The 21,855-nt window shown below is 45.8% G+C and overlaps 1 protein-coding gene across 6 annotated transcripts in view; it reads right to left on the bottom strand.

The window, feature by feature from the left end:
• The window catches only part of ST6GAL1 (ST6 beta-galactoside alpha-2,6-sialyltransferase 1), a 45,813-nt gene that overhangs the window by 10,892 nt on the left and 13,066 nt on the right, over positions 1-21,855 (bottom strand). For 2 of the 6 annotated variants that reach the window (XM_059854940.1, XM_059854941.1), the window contains exons 2-4: positions 20,464-20,630; positions 4,779-4,904; positions 3,046-3,711 (exon numbers count right to left, since the gene is read on the bottom strand). In XM_059854940.1, the coding sequence (XP_059710923.1) occupies positions 3,046-3,670 (625 nt within the window). In that variant the 5' untranslated portion in view covers positions 3,671-3,711; positions 4,779-4,904; positions 20,464-20,630. Of the gene's footprint in view, positions 1-3,045; positions 3,712-4,778; positions 4,905-9,924; positions 10,062-11,014; positions 11,196-19,823; positions 19,968-20,463; positions 20,631-21,855 lie in introns of all 6 variants that reach the window. The other 4 variants (XM_059854943.1, XM_059854942.1, XM_059854944.1 and 1 more) reach the window with 4 other exon arrangements.

Here is a 21,855-nt window from a genome sequence, read left to right on the forward strand (position 1 = left end):
ATCTCTCAAGATAGCACAGCACTCCTCCAGCACCCTCCTCTGCCTTGGCACAGCCAGCCAGGCCACTGTAACATCCTGGAGTCAGGCTGCTGCTGTGACAGAAGGGAGGTTTTGCTTGTCAGCCTGGCTCCTCCCTGCCTTGTGGCTGCATTTGGGTAGGAAACGTTCCCTGTGATCAGAGGGGCTGAGTTAAGGAAGCAGGGTGATCTTTCCTGCATTCACACTGAGGCCACACAACTGCAACACACAGCACCTGCAGGAGCGTCGGTGGGAACTGCCAAGTTCCAGGGCAGAAGGACCCACCTGGTCCAGAACTGGGTCTTTTTGAGATCATTTTCTTGAAAATGGGGTGTTCCAACAGGCAGTGCTGGAGGATCAGTAATAATCCCTGGCAGCAAAGACTGATGTCTCAATTTTATTCTCCTGGACAAGTGGGGCTTCTTAAGAGCCCTTGCCCTTCCAAAGCACCATCCAAAACCAAGGAAGGTGATGTTTCTGGAAAAAGTGTCTCCATGCTGAGAAATGGCTCTGCAGTTTCCACTGCAGACCCTTAGCTCCACATCCTGTCTTGCACTAACACAATACAGGGTAATGATTTCCCCATCTATAACTTCAGCCAGACACCAAGCATTCCTATGCCCAAGTCTGCACATTGAAAGGGTGTTTGGTGACTGCTCAGGCAGAGTAGCTGCCTCTCTGTCTCCAGGTGCTTGTGCTATACTCAGAGATCATGTGTGATCTCTCACATCAGATTTTTCAGTGGCAATTTATAACCTTCAGTAATACCTAGAGCCCAGTAAAAGGTGATGCTTTACAACCCTATGCTGCTCTGCCAGCCTCCCTTACTTTACCTAATTGCTCATTTTTTATCTTAACATGATTAGATAGAACAAATATTTGTGGAGTAATAACTCAGCAATCCGTTGTGCTCATTTACACAAATACTTCATTTTAAGCTTCATTTAGTACCTTTTAAATAACTTCCTCCAGCACCACCACAACATTTCCTATATGGAAAAAACTGTACAGAAATGCACTGAATGCTCCTGAATCTTTAATACTCCCCCTGCCTAGCTCAAGGCTGCAAGTGCTCCAACTCTGCAGAAGCACCAGCAGAGTTAACTGCTTGAGCAGAAGGGTGAAAGTTTGTGACCCAGGCACAAGAAACACAGGGCAGGGACAGCAGCAGGGGTTAATGGCATTTGCCTGAGGCACACTACACAGTGACCTCCCCAGCATCCATCCCTTGTGATCTGGAACAAACCACTGCTTCAGTGTGGAGAGGGCTCAGAGAGTGGCTGTGGGAACAATGACAGGGCTTTGCCTGTCTGACATCTGTGCCAAAGCACAGCCCTTCCCACTTGGCTGCTCCCCTACCCAATGCAGAGGTGCAGGGACTGCATTCCAACCCTCCAGAACATCACCTCCCACTCCTGTGAGGGTCTCCTTCCAGAGGAACAAGCGCAGGCAGAAATGCTGGAGCCCAACACAGACAGCCTTGGGCCCAGGCCAGCTGAGCTGGGGAGGCTGTTCAACAGAAGGTCACTTCTGTGCAAACCTTTAGCTCTGAGCTCCAAGAGGCACTCAAACAACCCAGACAGGTACTTGAAGGAAAAGGAAGAACTGCTTTCCCAAGTCTTGACCCATCTCACTTCAAACACTCCCAAGAGGCAGAAACAATTCCATCAACCAACTCCCACCTGCAATTTGTACCAGGAGGCAATGCTGTTCTTCACTGCATATTTCATAGCATTTTAACACACTTCCAACTGCTCAACCTCACTCTAGCTCCTGCTCACCTGCCTGTGGGGGAGAACTTCTGAGCAAGAACTCAACACTGTCTGCCACGAGGCACTATGATTCTGAAGGCTTGGCCAAAGTTGTCCATGAATGATGCATTAAAATCTATCCATCTAACTGTTTCAGAAGATGAAGGCTACTTGCAGCTTAGTGCAGGCCAAAGGGAACTGATCCAACAAACAACTTATGAATACACCGAAGCCTGCAAACAATTTCCACTTGAGAGAAAAATCCCAGACTTTAAAACTTCTCCTTCAGTGAAGCTACAGTTCAGCAAAGCATGAACCTTAGCTGAGCTCCAAACACCAAAAAATGAAGCAAGCTGAGAGAACTGCAGGCTCTGGAGAATTTTCTGCCTGGTATAAAATCCTGAGTTGAAGACTGAAGAGTTGGTTTCCCCAGCATGCTGCTTTTGTAAAGACACAAAACACTTAGGCATCAAAACATGCTTCTTTATAATTCACAGTAAAAGACCAAAGCTTCAGTAGTTATTAATTAATGCATTAACTTCAGGGAAATATGGTCAGATGAGACTGCAAAGCGTCACCAAACTTTGTCCAAAGGTATAAATCCCTGTAAAGCCTTTTGATGGTCTTCTGGGCCACTCAAATTCAGCCAGCTGCCTTATGGCTCAGAATGAAGCAGTACCACTTTTGGAAAGCCCTGAGCAAGAATTACAGAATCACTGAGGCTGGAAGGGAACTCTGAAGATTGTCTGTGGCCAGCCCTCAGCTCCACACAGACTGCTCAGGGCTATGTCCAGAAGGGTTTTTCCCCTTTACCATTTTCTCCAATTTCTTCTCTGAAAATATCTTTAGAGAAGAAATTGAAGAAAATGGTTAAGGGGAAAAGCCCTTCTGGACATAGTATGAAATTTTGAAATGACATAGTATGAAATTTTTTCTGACTGTGCAATAAACATTCCACAACCCACCCCAAGCCCTCTCAAGAAACAAACACCTGAGGAACCAAGACTGCTTTCTGGTATCCAATATTCATCACTCCAGTGATGCCAACAGGATCACAAAAATCAAAAGGACTTGCTAGAATAGAGCTACCTATTCCTCCCATCTCCAGCTTGGCTGAAATATTTACTGACTTTAAAAGTTTAACATTTCCACTTGTTTTAAACACCTTTTGACCACAAGAGACTTACCAGTAAGAGCATGACAGCAGTACTGTCTTCTACTCAGCCCAAGTTATAAACAATGATATTTGACTTCAAGCAAACTGAAAGGTACCAACCTATCTCTTGTCCCAAGTGAGATGATTTCAGAGACCCCGCTGAGGACACGACAGCACAGCGACCCAGGTGTCCCACTGCTTCACTGAGGCTTTTCCCTGGCAGGTACTGCTGCCACTCAGAGGTACCAAAAGGACCATCTGACCTCTGGATCATGCTCACATTGACTCTGTCCCGCAGCTGGCACAGCAACTTCTCTGGGCTGAGCTTGGCATTCCTCTTCCCGTTGTAAGTCACATTGTACTTGTTCATGGCCAGGTAGTTTTTCCTGACCTTCTGCAGCCTGGGTATGAGATTCCTGGATGAGCTGTCCTTATCCCATACCTTCCCAAAGGCTGCTTTCTTGGACTTTTCAGCTGTTTCAGAAGTGCTGCCTTTTACTTTGTTTTGCGTACCAAGCCACAGTTTGGATACCTGCCCCAGTTCACTGGCTGCTTCATGGAAAAGGCCTTGTGATTTAACAGTGTTCCATTTCTCCAAACTCCTGTGCCCCTGCAAATCATCATTCCTGGTCTTCAAAGGATCATAGTAGCTTCTTCTGGTTTCTCTCCACAGGCAAACTGTCAGTGCTACCAGGATCACCACAAGAACACACATGAACTTTTTCAACACATTGATGTGAACCATAGTGCACGGTGCATCCCCAGATGGGACACTGGAAGCTTCCCCTGGGAAAAGGAAACAGCTCAGTCAGGCCTGCAGGCACATGCACAGGTAAAATCATGGAGATCTGTATGCAGTGGGAGGGGAGAGAGACAACATCAGGGTAATTCTAAAATTTCAGGCTGTTCAAAGATCTCATTTCAAAGTCTGCCACCTCAAACACCAAACAGAAAGACCTGAGCTGGCTATCAGCCATCATATGCTATATAATGGTGACCTGAGGCCACTACCACTTAAACCTTTTTTCTACTCCCTTCCACAAGTGACAGCCAAATTTAACACTGCCAGTATCATACCAAAAAGCAGGGTAAGCCTCCACATTGCTTTGCTTCATCTCCCATCCCTGAGAGTCAACATCCAAATGCCAACAAATGCACTTCCAGAAGTGAGGTTTTACTTGACCACAAGCTTTACCTCTAATGAAGAACATGATAAAGCATAGAACTGAAAATGAAAAAAAAAAAAAGCTCTGAGTTCATGAGCAGCAGGAGCTTCACCAGCCTGGTACTTTGGTGCCTTTGCAGGGAACTGCTGCAAGTCTGCAGTGGCTGAGTGTGCTGTCAACATCAAACCTCACTGAACATCTGCTGGAAGCCAATTAAGCCCCAGTAAGGTTTGGGGCATGTCAGGGCTCATAAATGCACTTGGATAAGTTACCTCTGGAGAAGCAAAGCCAGCACTGCCTGTCCTCCTTTGCACTGCCTCACACTAGCAGATACCTCCAGCTCCCATCATGTCAGAAAAGTGGGAATCCAATAGGATGACTGCCTAAAAAGCAGCTCAAACTAGGCTGATTTATGGGAGGGCTGGTGTATAAAATATACACTGATGCATAAACCCCTCACAAGCAGCACACAGGACAGCAGCTGCTCATTTCCCTACATGGCTGCTCCAGATGTTCCCATGCTTTTGGACATAGTATGGAGGCTCCAGGTGTCCTCAGGAGACAAACACATGCAGATCACAGCAGTTACCAGAGAGGCACACGCAGCAACTTCCTCCCAGAGTAACCTGCTGAAAGCAAACCCTGCGATGCTGGGCTGCTGAGAGGTTACTGAGCTGCAATCACTACCTGTGAATAAAGATGCAGCTCTCCAACTCAAGTCATTTTTGGCTGTTGGCAGATTTTCCTCCGAGGGCTTAAGCAGGATATCCCAAAACAACAGTTCTGTGATGTGCTGAAGAGTTCAAGAAATACCTGCAAAAAAGAAGAGGAAAAAACAAAACGTATTAAGGAAAAACCTCACAGTTCTAAAGATGAGCGAGTATTGTCTCAGATAAACCCTGTGGTCCCAAAGAAGCTGTTACCCAGCCTGGAAGGACAGCAGCAAACACATTAATACCACATAAGCATTTCAAATGTCTAAATGCTCACTCAAAATGGACATCTTCCCTCTTTGTCTGAAATCTGCTCCCAGCTAGAGCAGACTCACAGGCTGCCTGCTCTCTGGTCCCACCACAGCAACCAGATCCATCCTGAGTACTGGATACACCCAAAATACAGCAAGGGAAATAACCTGATGCTGGTACTTAACACAGTGAACAGGGGAAAAGAAAAAGCTAACTTTTCCCAGCGAACTATCCTGCTGCCTATCCCTGAGCAATCCAGGCACTCCTGCAGAGAAGACTCCCTGCTGTTTTGGAACAAGACAAATGGAAAGCTGCTTTAAAAAACATATCTTAATCCATAAGTCTTCACAAAATAGATAAATGTGGTTTAGACTTTACAGTTTCACTCTGCCAAAGAAATGCAGCTAGAGAAAGGGAGATGTGACAGTATTAACTGAGAAATCAAGAAAGCAGTTTGCTTTTACAGGAAGTCTGAGTCAATACAATGCCACATGAGCTTAATTACAAACGCTATCCTTTACAAGACTAAATACTAAATTATTAAAGCATCCTAATGCTGAAAACTTATATTTTAACTTTATTAAGGAACAAAATTATTTTTCATAGAGCACTCCACAATGAAAAAGCAAATATTGCTGTGTTCCAGTTCTTGAAAAACAGCAACAAAAAAAGATCCAAGAAATGCAAGTAGTTCCAGCTTTTATTGAAGTTATTTGCTCTGCCTTGACAGACTGTATAAATTTTCATTCCCCTAAGTACAAATGCACTAGAAGGGCACACTGAAGTCTTTTTGAACCAGGAGAGGTACAGCAGTCTGGAGAGGTGGGGCACCAGGAGGGGATGCAGGGCACCCCATGTTCTGTTCTGTCAGGAGTGTGAAATACAGAGCTGTGTTTCGTGTCAGGTACACACAGGCAGCGTGTGTATTTGTGATTGTAATATGTGTGGAAACCAACCATGGAACAGTTATAAAGATGAATTCTAATAATAACTGAGAAAAGTAAAGCATGGAAGAAGGCCTTTGAACCTATCCTTAGTTTGCAATTAACCTGTATGAGTCTTAAGTTGATGGAGGAGCATTTGAATTAAAGCTTTAAGGATGTTGCTTTTTGACAGGAACTTTCTGCTTGTAGCCAAGCCTTAAAGAGTTTTGCAATAATAACCTTTTGAAGTATAATTTTAGAGTATTGCTTGTAGTAAGGATCTTTGAAACTATAGCTTTAGAATACATATAAAAAGGAAATATGCTTATCTCACACCTTAACAAAACAGTGAAAAACAGCTTGAGAAAGGAAGATGGGCATCAACTCAAGGATTAATAGTTTCAACCAAGGGAAGCTGGACATCACTGTTATGAGATTTATAGTCCTTGCAATTAAAAGGTGGACCCACATCTGGAGATTGGACCTCACCAGATGGAATACTCCTTCCTTCTTTCAGAAACCAGACCACCACCACCTGGGATACTCCTTTTGGGATGTACATCCTGAGAAAAACTAAATCACAATAGTGTATAGAATTTGTATCGTAAAAATTGGGAATAGAAACTGCTGATGAGTAAAAATTGGGAATAGAGACTGCTGAGAAAGCTTATGAGTACCCCAATAAATACCTGTAAGCCCCAAGTATTAGTGTGCAGTTGGAGGGAAAACTTCCCCCACTGTACCCAGCGCTGTGTTGCTCATACTTTACCATATTAATTAATAAATTGATTGCTGCTTGAATATTGGCCTAGTCAAGCTTCTCATTTATACCAGGAGTAAGGTAGCCCATGCTGTTCATAGCTCCTGTCCTGCTGTGGGCTCTCAGCCTCTCCCTGCTGTCTCCTGCCACCACCTCTGCAGCTGGGACCCCACAGGGACAACTCCGGTGCCACAGAGAGCAAAAGGCACCATGTGGAGGCAGGTGACTGTACAGCCATGTGCTGATGGGGAAAGCAGTGCTGAGTGCCTCCACACTGTCAGGGCTCTGCTGGCAAACCACACAGGAGGGCGAGCCTCGGGTTCCCAGGTATCCCCGGCTGGCTGCCTTGAGGCCGGATACACAGTCCTGCTCGGCACAGCCTGCCCCGGCTCCCAGCAGCTCCCAGCCGATACCTTAGCAAGCTCAGCTCTAAAGAGATTTCAGCTCTTAGTGATTATCAGCTCATTAGGTGGTTTCAGCTCTTTAGCTTGCTAAGTGCCTCTGGCAGATGCAGGGAGAGAGAGGAGAAGCGCTGTGTGAGGTTCCACAGAGGTGTCCTCTATTGGTCTTCTGCAAAGGTCTCAGGGACAGCATCTTCTAACAAACTGGGCAAGAGTAGCTCTTCATATAGGGTACAGGAGTTTTAGGGAGTGTCCAAAGGAAAGTGACCTTACAGAGAAATAAGCAAGGGTCCAAAGGCAGGGAGAGGGGCTTCTAAGGTCCAGTCATCATGACTAGGCATTTCCTATCTTAGGCTGCTGAACGCCAGGGTGGCCTTGCAGGCCCTGTGCCTGCTACAACACACAGCAATGCTTTCCAAACCCAGGGGAACACCAAAGCAGAGCTGTCCAGTGTCAGCTTAGTGCCCAACTGAGACACCTCCCTCTGAGCCTCACACAGCCCCAGCCTGGCTTTATCCACGCTGGATCCCTTTACAAGAGGCAAGGATCTGACTTCCAGAACACCCAACTAAGACCTTCTGTGGAGGGGGGACACAGCCTCAGCACTGCTGGGGGTGCCCAGCAGCCTTCCACCCTGCAGAGCAGAGCTCATTGCTCCTGAAGGACTCAGCCTTCCACCCTGCAGAGCTCCTTCCTCCAGGCCCTGAAGGACTCTGCCCTGCTTTTGACTTTAAAAACGTCTCCTGAGGGATTTCCAGGTGGAGGTGACAGCAGGCACATCTCAGTAAGCATCACCTTTTGCTTCTCACACTTGAATCATCTAGAAGGGTGGCAGGCTCATTGCAGTAAAACAACTTTACAGCTCTCTGCGAGTTCCTGCTGAGACACTTCTTGTGGTGGTGCACAGCTCAGGATGCCCAGCAAGTCACAACAACTCCTTTCCTCTCCAGGCTACTCAAGGGCACCTGGAGAACTCATCTTCTGCACAAATTATCCCCACCTCTGACTGTACATGCCACTGCAATGTGAACAGTTAGTTTGCTTTGATTTTTAAGCTGGCAAAGTAGGCTCTGCAAACATGTTTTAGCAGAGCCACATCGTCTCAAGATACCTTCTGTTCCCCATGGATACTTTGCAATTCAGCTTAATTATTACTACAACTTCACATGATAGGATTTTATTTTATTTTATTTGCACAAGCAGTGCCCTGAGAAGGGGTCTCTCTCAAGCATTCTGCCACCAAAGCTCTGTAGTGGAGAAGAGAAGAATCTGCTCTTCTGGGCAAAGTAGGATAGCCCACAAATGGCTGCTTGTGTGCACTTCTGTCTGGCACTGGTCAGTACAAAGGTACTTTTCCAAAGGTGTTGGAAGCTTGCCACATACCCAAAACACAAGGTGTCAGCTATGAGTATGAGGAAAGAAAGGACAAAAAAAAAAAAATCCCCCAAACCTAGAAAAATACAAATAAAACAAATTAAACAAATAGCTGTCACCCTGAAACCCAGAATCTGATACAGGTGAGACTTAAACAAATAGCTGTGACCATGAAACAGAGAACCTTACACACCTGAGACTTTAAGAGCTGCCACCCTGAAACCCAGAACCTGTCACAGCTGTAGTGTGCAGCACTGGCTGGCATGTTAAGCCCACACAGCAAGTCCTCTGAGAATAAATTAATCCTGTGCAGAGAACAAGTGAGGGACGTGATATCTTCAAGGCAGTCACATTCTGTCCACACACTCTTAAACTTTATTGTCCAATTATCTCACTGGTCTCAGGTCCTAAACCAGCAAAGTACACAAGAGTGTGAAAATCCTGCTTCTTTGGTGTCCCAGAAACTGCTGTCTGCCTAGGGAGCTGCAGCCAGCAATGCCACAGCAGAGAACATGCAGCAATCTTGATTTCCACATCCCACAGATTTAGCCTAACAATGCTAACAAGTATCCTCACCTTAAGCAGCCCATACCTGTCTCCTACAGCCGGTAGAGACAAACCACGAGTATGGACAAAAGTACGAGATTGTTTCTTCGAGGAAATGCACACAGCTTCCCCAAAGTCGTGTCATCAGCTGTAGCAATGCCCATCCTCTGCACATTTGTTTCATTGGCTCTTGAAACCTCTCACATTTCCCTAACAGCCTGAGGCAAGGAACTCTGCAGCTGCACACAGGGCACATATAACCCCTCCTCTCTCTGCTTTTCCAGGCTCTGTCCCACTTGTTCCAGCTGCTCCTTGCACAGCACCTTTTGCACACTGCAGATGCTCTTGCTCAGCCTCCCAGCACCATCGGCAGGGCGTGCCCGTCCCTCGGGGCAGGCTCGCCGGCCACCCCCGCTGAACGTGCTCTCACCACATGGTCCAGCAGCAACACAACAATGGGACTGATTTGTTCTCCTTGTGAAACTTCCTTCCTTCATTTCCCCTCCTGACCACTTCTGAGCCCTGATCTCTACACAATCTGCAGTGACTTCAGGTGATTTTGCAAGCTGCCCCTGGTGCGGGGTGGAACAAATCCACCTGAAAGAGCATTATCTTCCCCCTGCTAGCAGAAGCTTCCTTTGCCCCTGTGCTGCCCAGCCACCCAGGATCACCAGAGCCCTCTGCAGCTGCTCAGGGCTTCCCCTGCTTCCAGCAGCCCCTCTGGTGACAAAGACAGCCAAGCTCAGAACTCAGCCCTTCCTTCTCCCCTCTGCAGATCCCTTATCAGTATTCACCAGTGGGGATCCCAGAAAATCCCTGTGGGCCTTCTGTGATGTTGTGAAACCTGACCTCTTGCTTCCCTACCTGCTAGGCAGCCACCAATCCAGGACAGGAACCCTCTCATCCCACGACAGCTTAGGGTGGCTTTTTCTGAGGTGCCTGGTGAGCAATCTCAGAAAAACCTTGAAAATTCAAGGCTTCCCTCTCTGCATGTTCACAACCTTTTGAAAATGACAGAAGAGGAAATACGTAGATAGATTTGAAATGTGATCCTTCAACAAACACATGATGAGACTTCTTCATTTTTTCTTACATATTCTGCAGGTGTCATTTTAATTACATTTACTGGTCTGAAGCAATGGATCCTACCACAGTCCCTCAAACATAACCATGGTGAGTAACACTGTTAATTTAATTTAAATCCCCTAGGGATTACAGGATATGCAGGAATCACATCCACCTGGTCTATCATGCTTCTTCTAGGTCCTGCCATTCATACATCAGCATAATTCAGCTGCAGTTTTCTTCTCTCTGATAGATGCACAAAAGCTTTTTACTTACCACATTTTTATACTTATCACATTATCTAAAAAAAAAAAAAAAAAAAGATTGAGGAACAACTTGCCAATGTGGTAAGTATTTCATATTTAAACTCAGAGCATTTACATTTCTTTCCAGATTTCCTTCATTTATGCATACCCATCTGCACCCACAATTATGCTGTGCCTGCCCACAAAGTAGGAAAGCTTTGTTCCCAACTTCTCCTGATGTATTCTTGAATGTTTTTATGCTGCCCTATATGAAGATTTTATTCTTAACTACACCTTCCTGTATTTTTTTGATACATTCTAAATGTTAACCCTTTCCTCCACCTAGCAGCCACTGTAAAGCATCTCTGAAAAGAACAGTGGCTGGTACCAGAGGGTGAAAAAGTTCCATGTCTGTGGAAAAGAAGACAGACATGTGAATGTATGGCTTGAATTCTTCTGTTCAAAATAGCATGCTCAAGGAAACCTAAGATGAGAAAAAATGTGGATTCAAAAAGTAACCTCAAAACTGTATCTGCTCTTAAAATCCCCTATTCCTGAGGGAAAAAAAAATATTTATCAAGACCCTTAATAGTAATAAACAAACTATGCTCATGCCATTTTGCAGATGAAGAAGCTATACTTACCACATGCTGGATACCCCAGATGAAAGGTGATAAAACACTTTCCAAGCTAAAAGTCTGTCCCTCTGGAGCCAAGTTTAGCCCAGCCTGTTAATTCAACTGTGTGTATCATGATTTTGTAAACATATAAGCAGAGAAGGTTTGCTTCTAGCAATTCTTGGTTTCTTTCCAAAATATCACTGTGCTGTGAAAATGAAACATCTGTTGAGCCATATATTTAGGTGTTTCCAATGCCACTAAACAGAACAAAACAAAGGGAAGAAGGAAACTTTACACAGAGATTTGAAGGAAAAAAAAAAAAGCATTTTACATGAGAAACAAGTTAAGTTTCAGCTGACACATTGAGGAGCTATACAGGTCACTTGTAATGAAATAAATCAATCAGTTAGCCCTGCCTGCATTAAATACCTCTGCATGTGCCAGTGAAAATATGCTGCTGTCACAGCTGAAAAAAAATCTTCTCAAGAGAACAGGAGAGGCAGATTCTGGGGGGAGGCACAGGGGTAAATTTAAGCATGTGTTTCATTTCAGTTTTACACGTCAACAAACACTGGGATTTAATATACGTCAGAAGCCTTTACTTCTGACTGTGTCAGCCTTTATTCTTGCTCTTTTCTACATGCCATGTTGGTTCTGGGGGATGGTTGTGCCTAGCACTCTGCCTCCCCTTCAGCCCTCATTAAAAGGCAGCAGCTTTTTTATATATAATAATTATATACTAAGTATTTTATATGGATCTAGTATCTTAACCATGGTATACATATATTGGAGTTCTACCATGAAAGTATTCCAAACAATAACAACAATAATATTTACAAGTTAAAACTGCTTTCTGAGCCACAGGACACCACATAAATCCAGGATATCAGATTTATCAGCACTTCATCTAATTAAAGGTTTATGTTTTAGTCTTGCTATAGAGGGTGCTTGTCACCAACATGTTTTATGAAAAATCCTTTCCTTAGGATTTTTCCCTCCTGAGAAGCTGAGAGGCCTCAGGAACAAACTGTAAACAATTCTTATCTGCTGCTGTGGAATGCAACAGGGGGAATCTGTGATTGGTCTCATCTGGTTGTTTCCAATTAAAGGCCAATCACAGATCACCTGAGCAGACTGTCTCAGTCAGAGACAAGCCTTTGTTATTCATTCCTTTTCTATTCTTAGCTTAGCCTTCTGATGAAATCCCTTCTTCTGTTCTTTTAGTATAGTTTTAATATATTTTCTATCATAAAATAATAAATCAAGCTTTCTGATACATGGAGTCAACTTTCTCGTCTCTTCCCTCATCCTGAGACCCTTGTAGACAATACTACAGGTGCTTTTAGTGGCTGATAATATAGATTCCAGTTATGAAGTATACTGAGCCAAATAAAGAGTGAATGTAGTGGACCATGCTCAGCATCCTCTTTGCTGCGTTACTCCCCCAGAGGCACAGCATGTTTATGAACTCTGTAACAGGACCAAGCCCTCAGCTGGTGGGACCAGCACGTGTCCCTTAAAAAAACCCCCCTTCCTACCCCACAGACACTGCTGAATATTCCTTGAATATTCCAGCAATGGACAGGAAAGAGACCCCATCTGCATGGGGTGTCTCCGTGCCCCAGGCCAGCTCTGCTCTCCTGCAGCATGCTCCCACCTGGATGCAGTCACCAGGAGCCACCATGGCAGCTCAGCACAGAAGCCATTTCCTGATGGGCACACACCCATTGGGGTCTCACTCAGCAAGATACCCGGAGACCCCTCTCAGCAACAAACCTTTCCCATTTCTAAAACTGCAAATTTCACCTTCAGTTGGAGAAAAGTACATGCATGAACAGCACCAACTCCTGAAAATGATGCTTTTTCTTCCACACCCAGAGCCCCAGTGTCAGGGCTTTACGAGTGAGGATTTCATCATTAGTCAGCTTTATCACAGCCATCCCCACACTGAAGCCAGCAAAAATCCCCCTACCCTGCCCAGCTTTAAAGACCAGGATGCAATTGCTCATTTGTGGCTATTTACTTTACATGGAACATTACACCTTGAAATCCTTCCCCCCCAAGCACGTGTTCCTCTATGACATTCATCCTTCAGAATGAACAGGGGATGCTTCTATGTTTGAAATTAACAGTGTGTGGCAGGTCAACACTAACATAACACCTCTGCAAATATTGCTGTGAGCCAAGACATGAAACTGGTGTTCTGTGGCCCCAGGACAATAAATTCCCTGTGTGCCAGCTGCAGACACTACCCCTCAGGACAACACATCAGACACCAGCCCTTTGCAAGTGGGGAAAACATCTTTATGACTCAAGGACAACGCAGTAACTCTTTAGGACTTGCTCAAAAAGACTAATTCAATTTAACTTCAGACCTAGTCTCTCACTAAGTGAAATAAACTTGCTTAAGTCTGGACCTACCAATGCTGGTTTTCAGTCCAATAGCACTACCAAGTTTTATTTTTCTCTACATACTGAGTTCATCCCTGTTGGGGAAGGCATGGCTGCCACTCAACAGACAGCAGTGTTCTACCACACTAACTTCACTGGAAGAAAGAAGCAAAGTGTCAGTTCTCACCGCTGACTTCAGAAAGCCCTAGTCAAACTACTCTATGTTAAGCAAAACACTTCCTGTGTTACATTTAAAATAAATTGGTTTTCACAAAGAAATCTATTTTATACTGCAAAGACACCTACAGCTGTGAAGACTGTTTATCAAAAATTATCAGGTGATGAGTAAAAGGACCAGAGAGACAGGCAACTAGAGGCAATTAAAAGAGCACTAGAAAGGACACCCACTAGAACCCAGTAAAGGAAATAACTACCAGAGAAATGGTAAAAAGAACCACATAACAAGCAGTTCAATTCTCTATCCAGCAAAAATCAAAGCAGTTCCTTTCCACGCAAGGAACTTGAGGCATGGAGGACAAATGGAAACTTCAAAATTAGAGTTTATTGTTCTGTCTCTGATAAGAAGGCAGGCAGGAAAAAAACCCCATGTTTTTCTACAAATCAAAACCACTTGGTTTAGTCTCCATAACCACAGCAATTGGAAAGCTTAATTGATACCACTTCTACCTCATATCACCATTTCCACTGGTTAAAGTGAGACAACCAGAGGAAAGCCAGGTGTAACTGAACTCAAGTTGTTGAGAAGCCCAGGTCCTAGCTCAGTGCCAGGCTGCAGCAGAGCAGCCAAGGCAGCAGACACACAGGAATCAGTGTACCCCATGATCCTGGGGGTCATTTGTTGTTGAAGCAGCAGCCAGGTTCTCAAAAGTCAGAGTACCTGCAGTAGCAGATGTCAACTATCTTCTGCCAAAGCACATCAAGTCACCTCCTCACACAGAGAGCTCTTGGCATGGCTGAACTTCAGTAGTAGCAGCAAGTGCTCCTCTGTTTTTTAAACACATTTGTCTGGGAACACTGTTCCCCTGTATCAGCATTTCAAATATATCTACTGTCATTAAGCTCACATAAATATTGCCAGGGAAGCAGCCTTGCCTAAATATAATTCTATTTTATAAATCATAGGCAATACAAATGCATAGCACAAAACTAGGTGCCTAGACATATGTAAAAACATTTAAAGAGTTTAAGACACTCCTCCACCCTCAAAGTTTCATGTACCTATTTAGAAGAACAGGAAACATTAATGCAACCTTCCTGAGAAAGCCTGAATTTGAAACCTCTTTGCTATTTTCTTCCCTCAGCATCCTCCCAGATGCTTAGGAAAGAAAAGCAGGTTCAGCAGTACCTCCTGCCCAAACCCAAGACTATGGCCCCCACTTAAGGATCCAGCATGGAGAACACTTTGCAGAACAAACAGGTGCCTCTCTGATGTGCAATCCCCACTCTTTGGGAGGATGGAGGACTGGCAAAGCCTAGCACCACCTCCAGCTGTAAGCACCCAAAAAGAGCATGCTACCCATCTGGCAGCTCCATGGTGCACATACATCACAGCCAAAGAATTTCCCTTTTTCTTTCCCACTTACACCCCTAACAGCATCCCAGTGACAGATCAGTGTTGCTATGGGCATGGCATGAATTGGTCTGAAACACAAGAAGTCTACACAGTTGCTGTAGGACCATGCCTGAAACACACGTAGAGCTTACTGGGGTTCTGAGAGGCCAGGAAGGCAATAAAGGCCACTTTAATGTCTTTTATCACCTCCTCCCAGTGTTTTTAGCCTGCTTTCTTCACCACCAGAAAAACAGGTGTGAAGCCTGGAAAGCACTACCCAGCTCCTGCTCCCAAACATGTCACTCACTTCCTACAGTCAGCACCTCAGAACCAAGTCGGGCAGCAGAGCTTGCAGATGACAAGTGGATGGATCCATCATGGATCTGAACCACACCCCCACTCCCAGAGGCAGGCAGCTTTCTGCTCTCTGGTATTTAAGACATTTTATGTACGTGGGACTTTGAGAGATCTAGACAGATAATGCCAACAAAAACAGAAGTTACTCCCTAAAGCAGTAAAGGAGGCACCAGACTTTTTTTAATCTCCTCCATTCAATATTGGCTCTCATACTGCCTTTAGTACAACAATTTCTGCAGTCTCAGAAATAGGCTGTAAGACTTAAAAAAAGCTCTCTGAGCCTCCCAGAGCAATGAAAGGTCCTCATCTTCTCAGGCAGCCCTTTGCTGGAAGGATGGATGCGATATGCAAGGAAGGATGGTACATGGAGGAATGGGAGAAGGATGTTACTGCCAAGGGCTGGACTCCTGCCCACAAGCACACACAGTTCCTTCTGGCCACCCAGTGCCACCTGGCCACAGAGACACCAGACTTCCTCCTTTGTAATGGGAACTCTCCCCAGACACAGAAGTGAGGCATCTGTCATGCCTGGAATAGATGCACCCCAGTGCAGACCAGGAGGCTGCAGAAATCCAGCAGAGATTTTCCATGAGCTGGTGGTGGCTGCCAGCTGCAGGACACCCTGGGGGGACACCATGCCTAACTGCTTTAGAGCAAGAACTGTTTGGTGTTTCCAACAGCAGTGATCTCACTCAGTGCCTCACCATCCCACAGTGTTCCGGACTGGGAGAGGATCTGATGTCACCTCTAGCACAAGGCCATTTCTCCTTGCTGCTGAACATCCAATCCAAGCTCAAACTGGAAAAGTACTGGGCTTAAAGTTCACTGAACATTAAACAATTTGATCTGGCTCAACCAAATTTCAGGTTAAAAGTTACTCATTAATTTTATTCAAACAAATCTGCATACCTGCCAAGAGACAAGTTTTTAGGCACTTCAGATGGGAAACTCAAACGGGAGGTGATCTCAGGTGACCCTTCATCTTCCCTTTCCTTCCTTTTCCTGCCAAAAGGATCCTTAACAGCAATGTACCTCACTCTCCTCTCCAAAAACTCCCCTCCAGGTTAACAGGATGGGAACTTGGCTGCTACCATACTGTGTTTTAAGCTTGCACAGGTATCTGAAGGTAAAAAGTCCTTGGATCTCTCCTGACAAGAGGCACACAATTTTTTTACCCTCCTCATGCTGCCATGCTGTATCCCCTGAGGCTAAACTGGAAAAGAATCCTCAAGCCCTGGGTATGCTGGTTAGAATAACTCCCCATTTAAGAGGAACCACAGCACTTTAATAGTAAAGCAAAGAAAAACAGCAGAGCAGCCTAGCAAAGTTGTCATAAACTATTTTAGGATTTTTAATTTGCATTTCACTGGTTTTTTTGTGGGGTTTTTTTTTTTGGTTTGGGGCTTTTTTCTAATTATTTTTGAAGAATCAGGCCAATTCAGCTAAAGTGGTTCTGTGCCACTGAAACATGTACTCTCTCTTGGATTTGTAATGAATCATGTACTTACATATTTACATATATAGCCTCCTCTATTTTTGAGTTAAGAAATTATGCATTCATAATACAGTGACATTTCAGAAATAAAAGCTTTTTCATAAGATGTCCAATACACATATAGGCCAGAGTTGTGTGTTGTCAAGGGAAATTACTTTCACATGGCATTAGCTCTGAATTTTTCATCCTCACTCCAAAGTAACAAATATAGAAATCACTGATTTAAATACATCAGTCTGATAAATATTTTCTGAAGTCTGTTAGAACAGTAATTTAAGGGTAATTTTCCCCAAAGTACAAGGCTAAAAATTGTAAGCCAGCCCTAGTTCATAGGTTCTTTATCTTGTCTGGATCTCTGTACAGCATTATCTGGAGGCATCTCAAACAGGGGAAGCACCAGTGCTTGCAGCAAACCTCCCATGCCATTTTTGGGAGGTCTTTAAAAGCTGACTGAACATCAGAGCCCTTTCAGAGATCTTGGCAGATTATGGCCCAAAGAGGTGAAAAATCATTCGCGTGGGAGCGGGGGAGCAGAGCAGAAATTCCCCACACACTTGTCGGGGGGCGCCGGCTCCCGCAGAGCCTTGGACGTGGCTGCGGCACTGCTGCCGCTGCCAGGGCAGGTGAAATCCCCGGGCTCTGCTCTGCCCGGCCCCACCGAGCAGCGGCCCCGCCGAGCAGCGGCCCCGGGCGCCGCTCCCTGCTGCGGAGCGCCCATCGCCAAGCACGGGGCTTCGTGAAGAGCTGCGCTCAGGGTCCGGGGATGCACAGCGCTGCGTGGAGCAGGGGAGGGAGGCTGGAGGTGCTAGCCACGAGAAACTGGGCGCTTTCCTACTGTCTGCATCTCCAGGACTCTCTTCTTCCTTCTGAGAGATCTTCTCCTAAGGCCCCTCACATCCCTTCCAGCATCCATACAGCATAAGGGGATGCCCTAATTTCTGTGGCCTTTCTGAAGGCCTTCCTTGGTGAAGGAAGGCAGCTTCTGCCTTCCTGCCTTGGTGAGATCCCACCACCAGCTCTCTTTCTACCCTCCACTAACCTTCCTTCTTGGAAGTTCTTCCCTCTTCTTCAGGTTTGGTCAGCTTCTCCCCCCACCTCTCCCAGATCCACTGCATGCAAGCCTGTTCTGGGCTCACAGCCTCTGCTCACCAATGCATTTCAGAGCTTGTGCACAAGTCCCAGAAAATGTTTCAAGTGCAAAGCACTTGAGATGAGATGAGAGTTACCTGCCACAGCAAGGACCTCAGAGAGAGGACAAGCCAGGAGTACACAGAAACAGAGTGAGCACCAGTGTGGAGAGGTCACAGAGCCACATACACCAACACCCAGATCCTGACAGAGCTGCTCAAAACTGATAGCACTGGTGGGACTCCTCTAAAGCACACATGAAACTGCAGTCAAACCAAGCAGATGGGTTCACACTGCACTTCAGCACAAGAGGAATTAACTGTGCTGGTTATCTTACACAATACCATTCCATGTGCATCACCCCATTATCCTGAAGGGAAACTATTTCAGTACATGGCCAAAGGCTTTGTTGCTGGTGTGTCCACGTGAGGACACCCACCTTGGAAAGCCACTCCTAAAGCTGGACACAACACACCAAAGCACATCCCATCCTCTCCTCTGCCCATCCGTGTCCAACAATCAACAAATCCTCTGCTCCAACAGGCAGGCTCTGCCCCTTTCTAAAGCAGGAGGGGGTCAGAGGCTCCCACACAGCCACAGGGAACACTGGGGCATGAAGGGGGGTATGTGCCTATTTTTGGTTTTACTTCCCTATTTCAAAGGAAAGTCCCTTTTCCACTTCACTGCTGAGAAGAGGCTGGACAGAGATACAGATATTACCGACCAAATATATCATTTTGCTGGTTTTCAAATATCCATCTCCTCCTGCAGCCTTGCCATCTTGCAAGCCAGGCCTAACCAGGCCTCCCTAGTCTGAAACCAGACTTAGAAACAGAGGGCTGGGTTTGACTGTTTGACAAGGAAGACTTTGAGCATTTCAAAAGGGGCTCAAGATTTAGTTCTGGCACAAACAGAAGGTGACTCTTCAGTGCTGCCAGTGCTCATTAAGAGAAGGAATATCCCCACATAAGAAGTGTATCTGATGTTGAGAAGTCAGCTTGGCCTTGGGTTTCAGCTGTCCCAAAGGCAGGCACCCAATCAAGGCCAGCAGTCCCAGTCCCTGCTCCCTATTTGTGCCTTGCACACACACGTGGATGTGCCCTGTGCTGCCATAGGCTCAGAGAGGATTGCTCCCACGTCCACATGATCCAGCCACCTCACCACACCTGGCATCACACCCCAAGTCACATCTTTGTCCAGCAAGCAGACTTCCACAGAAGAACAAGGAAGAAAACCAGAACTAAAGACCTCTTTGTTTCTGTACAAAAACCAAAACAAGAAGTTCTGCAGTGGAGGATTGCCTGACCTGCTTCTTTAATCCTTTATTCTCCACCCAAATCCCACCTAACCAGAAATCAAGCTGTCTCCAGCTCAGTTTTCTTCTTTCCCCATGAAAAGAACAGCTGCCAGAGATACCCAAGGCAAAGGGCTATGCTTTTTCTTTTCTACTCACCTACCTCCAGCAGAGCATTCCCACTCCTGCCAATGCTCTCCAGGCTCCACACTGCTCTCTGTCTTGACCTCTGTGCAGATTATGGCTGCTCTCTGCCCTCTTTGGGATTAGAAGTCCAGCAGGCCCTAGGCAAGCAGGCTGCTGGAACTCCACCACCCTTGCCCAAGTGTTACTGTTTGCAATGCTAAAGGTAACACAACACTGGGAGAGAGGAGTGTTGCTCAGCCAGAAAGTAAGAAAGGGTGGTGCATTTTCCATATTGAAGATCAGGTTTTAAGTGAAGGAGAGGGCATTAGCATGTTTCCAGAAGAGGAGGTAAGGAGCAACAGCTGGCACCCTTGATGCCAGCAAGTTAAATATTTAGAGAAGCAGCTATACAATGAGGTCCTCCCAAACCTCCTTCACACATGAAAAGAGCCATAAACCCAATACTTACATTTGCAGTTACTTCTAAAAGTGGTCCTATCAAGTTAGCTTTTCCATGAGCGAGAGAAAGGGAGCAACAGCATCAGCAACAGTCACTGCACTGGCTCCCATGATGCTCATCATCCTCGAGGCCAACAGCCAAAGGACTGCAGTGCTGTGATAAGGGGCAGGCCAGGGGGGAAGAGTGATAGGAGAAGAATTGGCACCACCAACAGCAGCACTTCAGGCATGATCAGCAGAGGTCAGCTGTGTAAGTAGGCAGCTAATGACTCTAATCTAGAGCCAAAGGCAATGTCAAAGGGCTTCTAGGGAAAGCTTTACCAAAATGAGCCCTAGTACTCATTCATTTTATGCAAGTCAGAATCAACACTGGATATCAGACTCTTATCTCACACAACCAATACATGGCCAATAAATGTCTTATTTTGCTTTAAAAGAGAAATATAGGATAGTTTCTAAGGGAGTATCAGGGAACCCTCCCTGTTTTCTTTACTGTCCTTCCAGATAGTAACATGAGCTAGCCCCAGTGCAGACAGCCATGCCTCAATGTATGTGGCCTTGTCATGCTGACAGCAGCTCTGCTCTTGCTGCAGACATGTGGAAGTGATAAAAGGGGCAGGGAAAAAAAGATTAAGAGCCATGGTCATCACCTTCATCTCCAGGTTCCTTTGCTATCCACAGAGGTTCCTGTCAATCCCTTCCAGGCAGCAGCAGATTGCCAGGTAAGAGCTGTAGGAGATTCCACCACAGGCATCACATCTGGGCTCTCCATGCAAATCTTCATCCTCCCATGTCCCTTTTAATTGAGTTCTCTAGCCTAGGAAAGAAATTAGGGTGAAGATGTTAGACAGCCACCTCAGACTGACCAGAAACCACTGGACAGGAGACTACAACCACCAGCCAAGCCCACACAAATCAGCAAATCAGCAACACAGAAACACCCAGAGCATGCAGATAGTGCTGTGTCCACACCATGTGTCCTGGATAAGGCCAACAGTCAAGGTGCTGACACCTTAAAACATTACTTGAGTAAAACACCACACAGAGCCTTGTTCTGAAGGCAAAATCTTCTGGTGAACACATGGTGGCTGCAGAACTCACCAGAGTCTAATGCCAGGAGCCAGGGTAAGCTGGTAATGCTGACATCAGGGCAAAAGAACTCACCCTTAATGCTGGAGCTACAGGTCCCTAAGGAGATCTTATGAATGCAGCCTGTACAAAAACATGTGCAAAGCCCTTCAAGGATCCCTCTCCCACTGAACCATCCAAAGCAAAACCTACTGCCCACTCTGACACAACAGAGCAGGGATGTACTGCAATTACCTGGTGACCCCTGCTGAAAACACCAAAGAGCCTTAACAGAGTTCATATTCCTAACCTCTCCCCTACTTCTGAAAGAACCTCTGTGTAACTGCAGCACATGTCCTAAAATCCTCTTAACTAAGATATTAATCACAAGACTGTTTAGCAAGCAAGAGCACACGGTGCACTTGACGAAACACTGCTTCCCATAATCATCATGCCCTGGGCATGCTTCCAGCGTATGTGCATGGCCTGGCATATGCTCAAGTCCAGCAGCTCAGCTTTCTGCTCTCAGTAGGGACCCCAAGCACTCACAGCTTAGTAAGGGGTCCCAATATGTCCATATCCCAAATTGCTGCCAGCTGGAACCACGCAAGGGACCCTAACCCACAGCAGCACACCACAGCAGGGGAAGCAAAGCAGTGAGGAAAAAGTAAGCTTAGGCTTTACACATCTTGTGTGATGAAGAAAAGGAGGAAGGAAGGGGAAAAGAGAGGTAAAAAGCAAGAAAGGAGGATTATTATAAGAAGAGGGGTGCTGCCCATGCAGAGATACTGGCACACAATGTCCCACCTCAAGCACTGAAGTCCCACCAACACAGGCTGGTGAAGTTTCCTGCCAGATGAGAGACTGAAGCTAGAATGATACTTGAGGGTCAAGTCAAAAGGGAAAAACCAGGAACAGCTACCTGCTAGACTGAAAAATAACATTCTTGGTGTCTGCCAGCCTGCAGCAGTGCC

The sequence above is a fragment of the Haemorhous mexicanus genome, chromosome 10, assembly GCF_027477595.1.
Source record: "Haemorhous mexicanus isolate bHaeMex1 chromosome 10, bHaeMex1.pri, whole genome shotgun sequence".
Lineage (NCBI taxonomy): Eukaryota > Metazoa > Chordata > Aves > Passeriformes > Fringillidae > Haemorhous > Haemorhous mexicanus.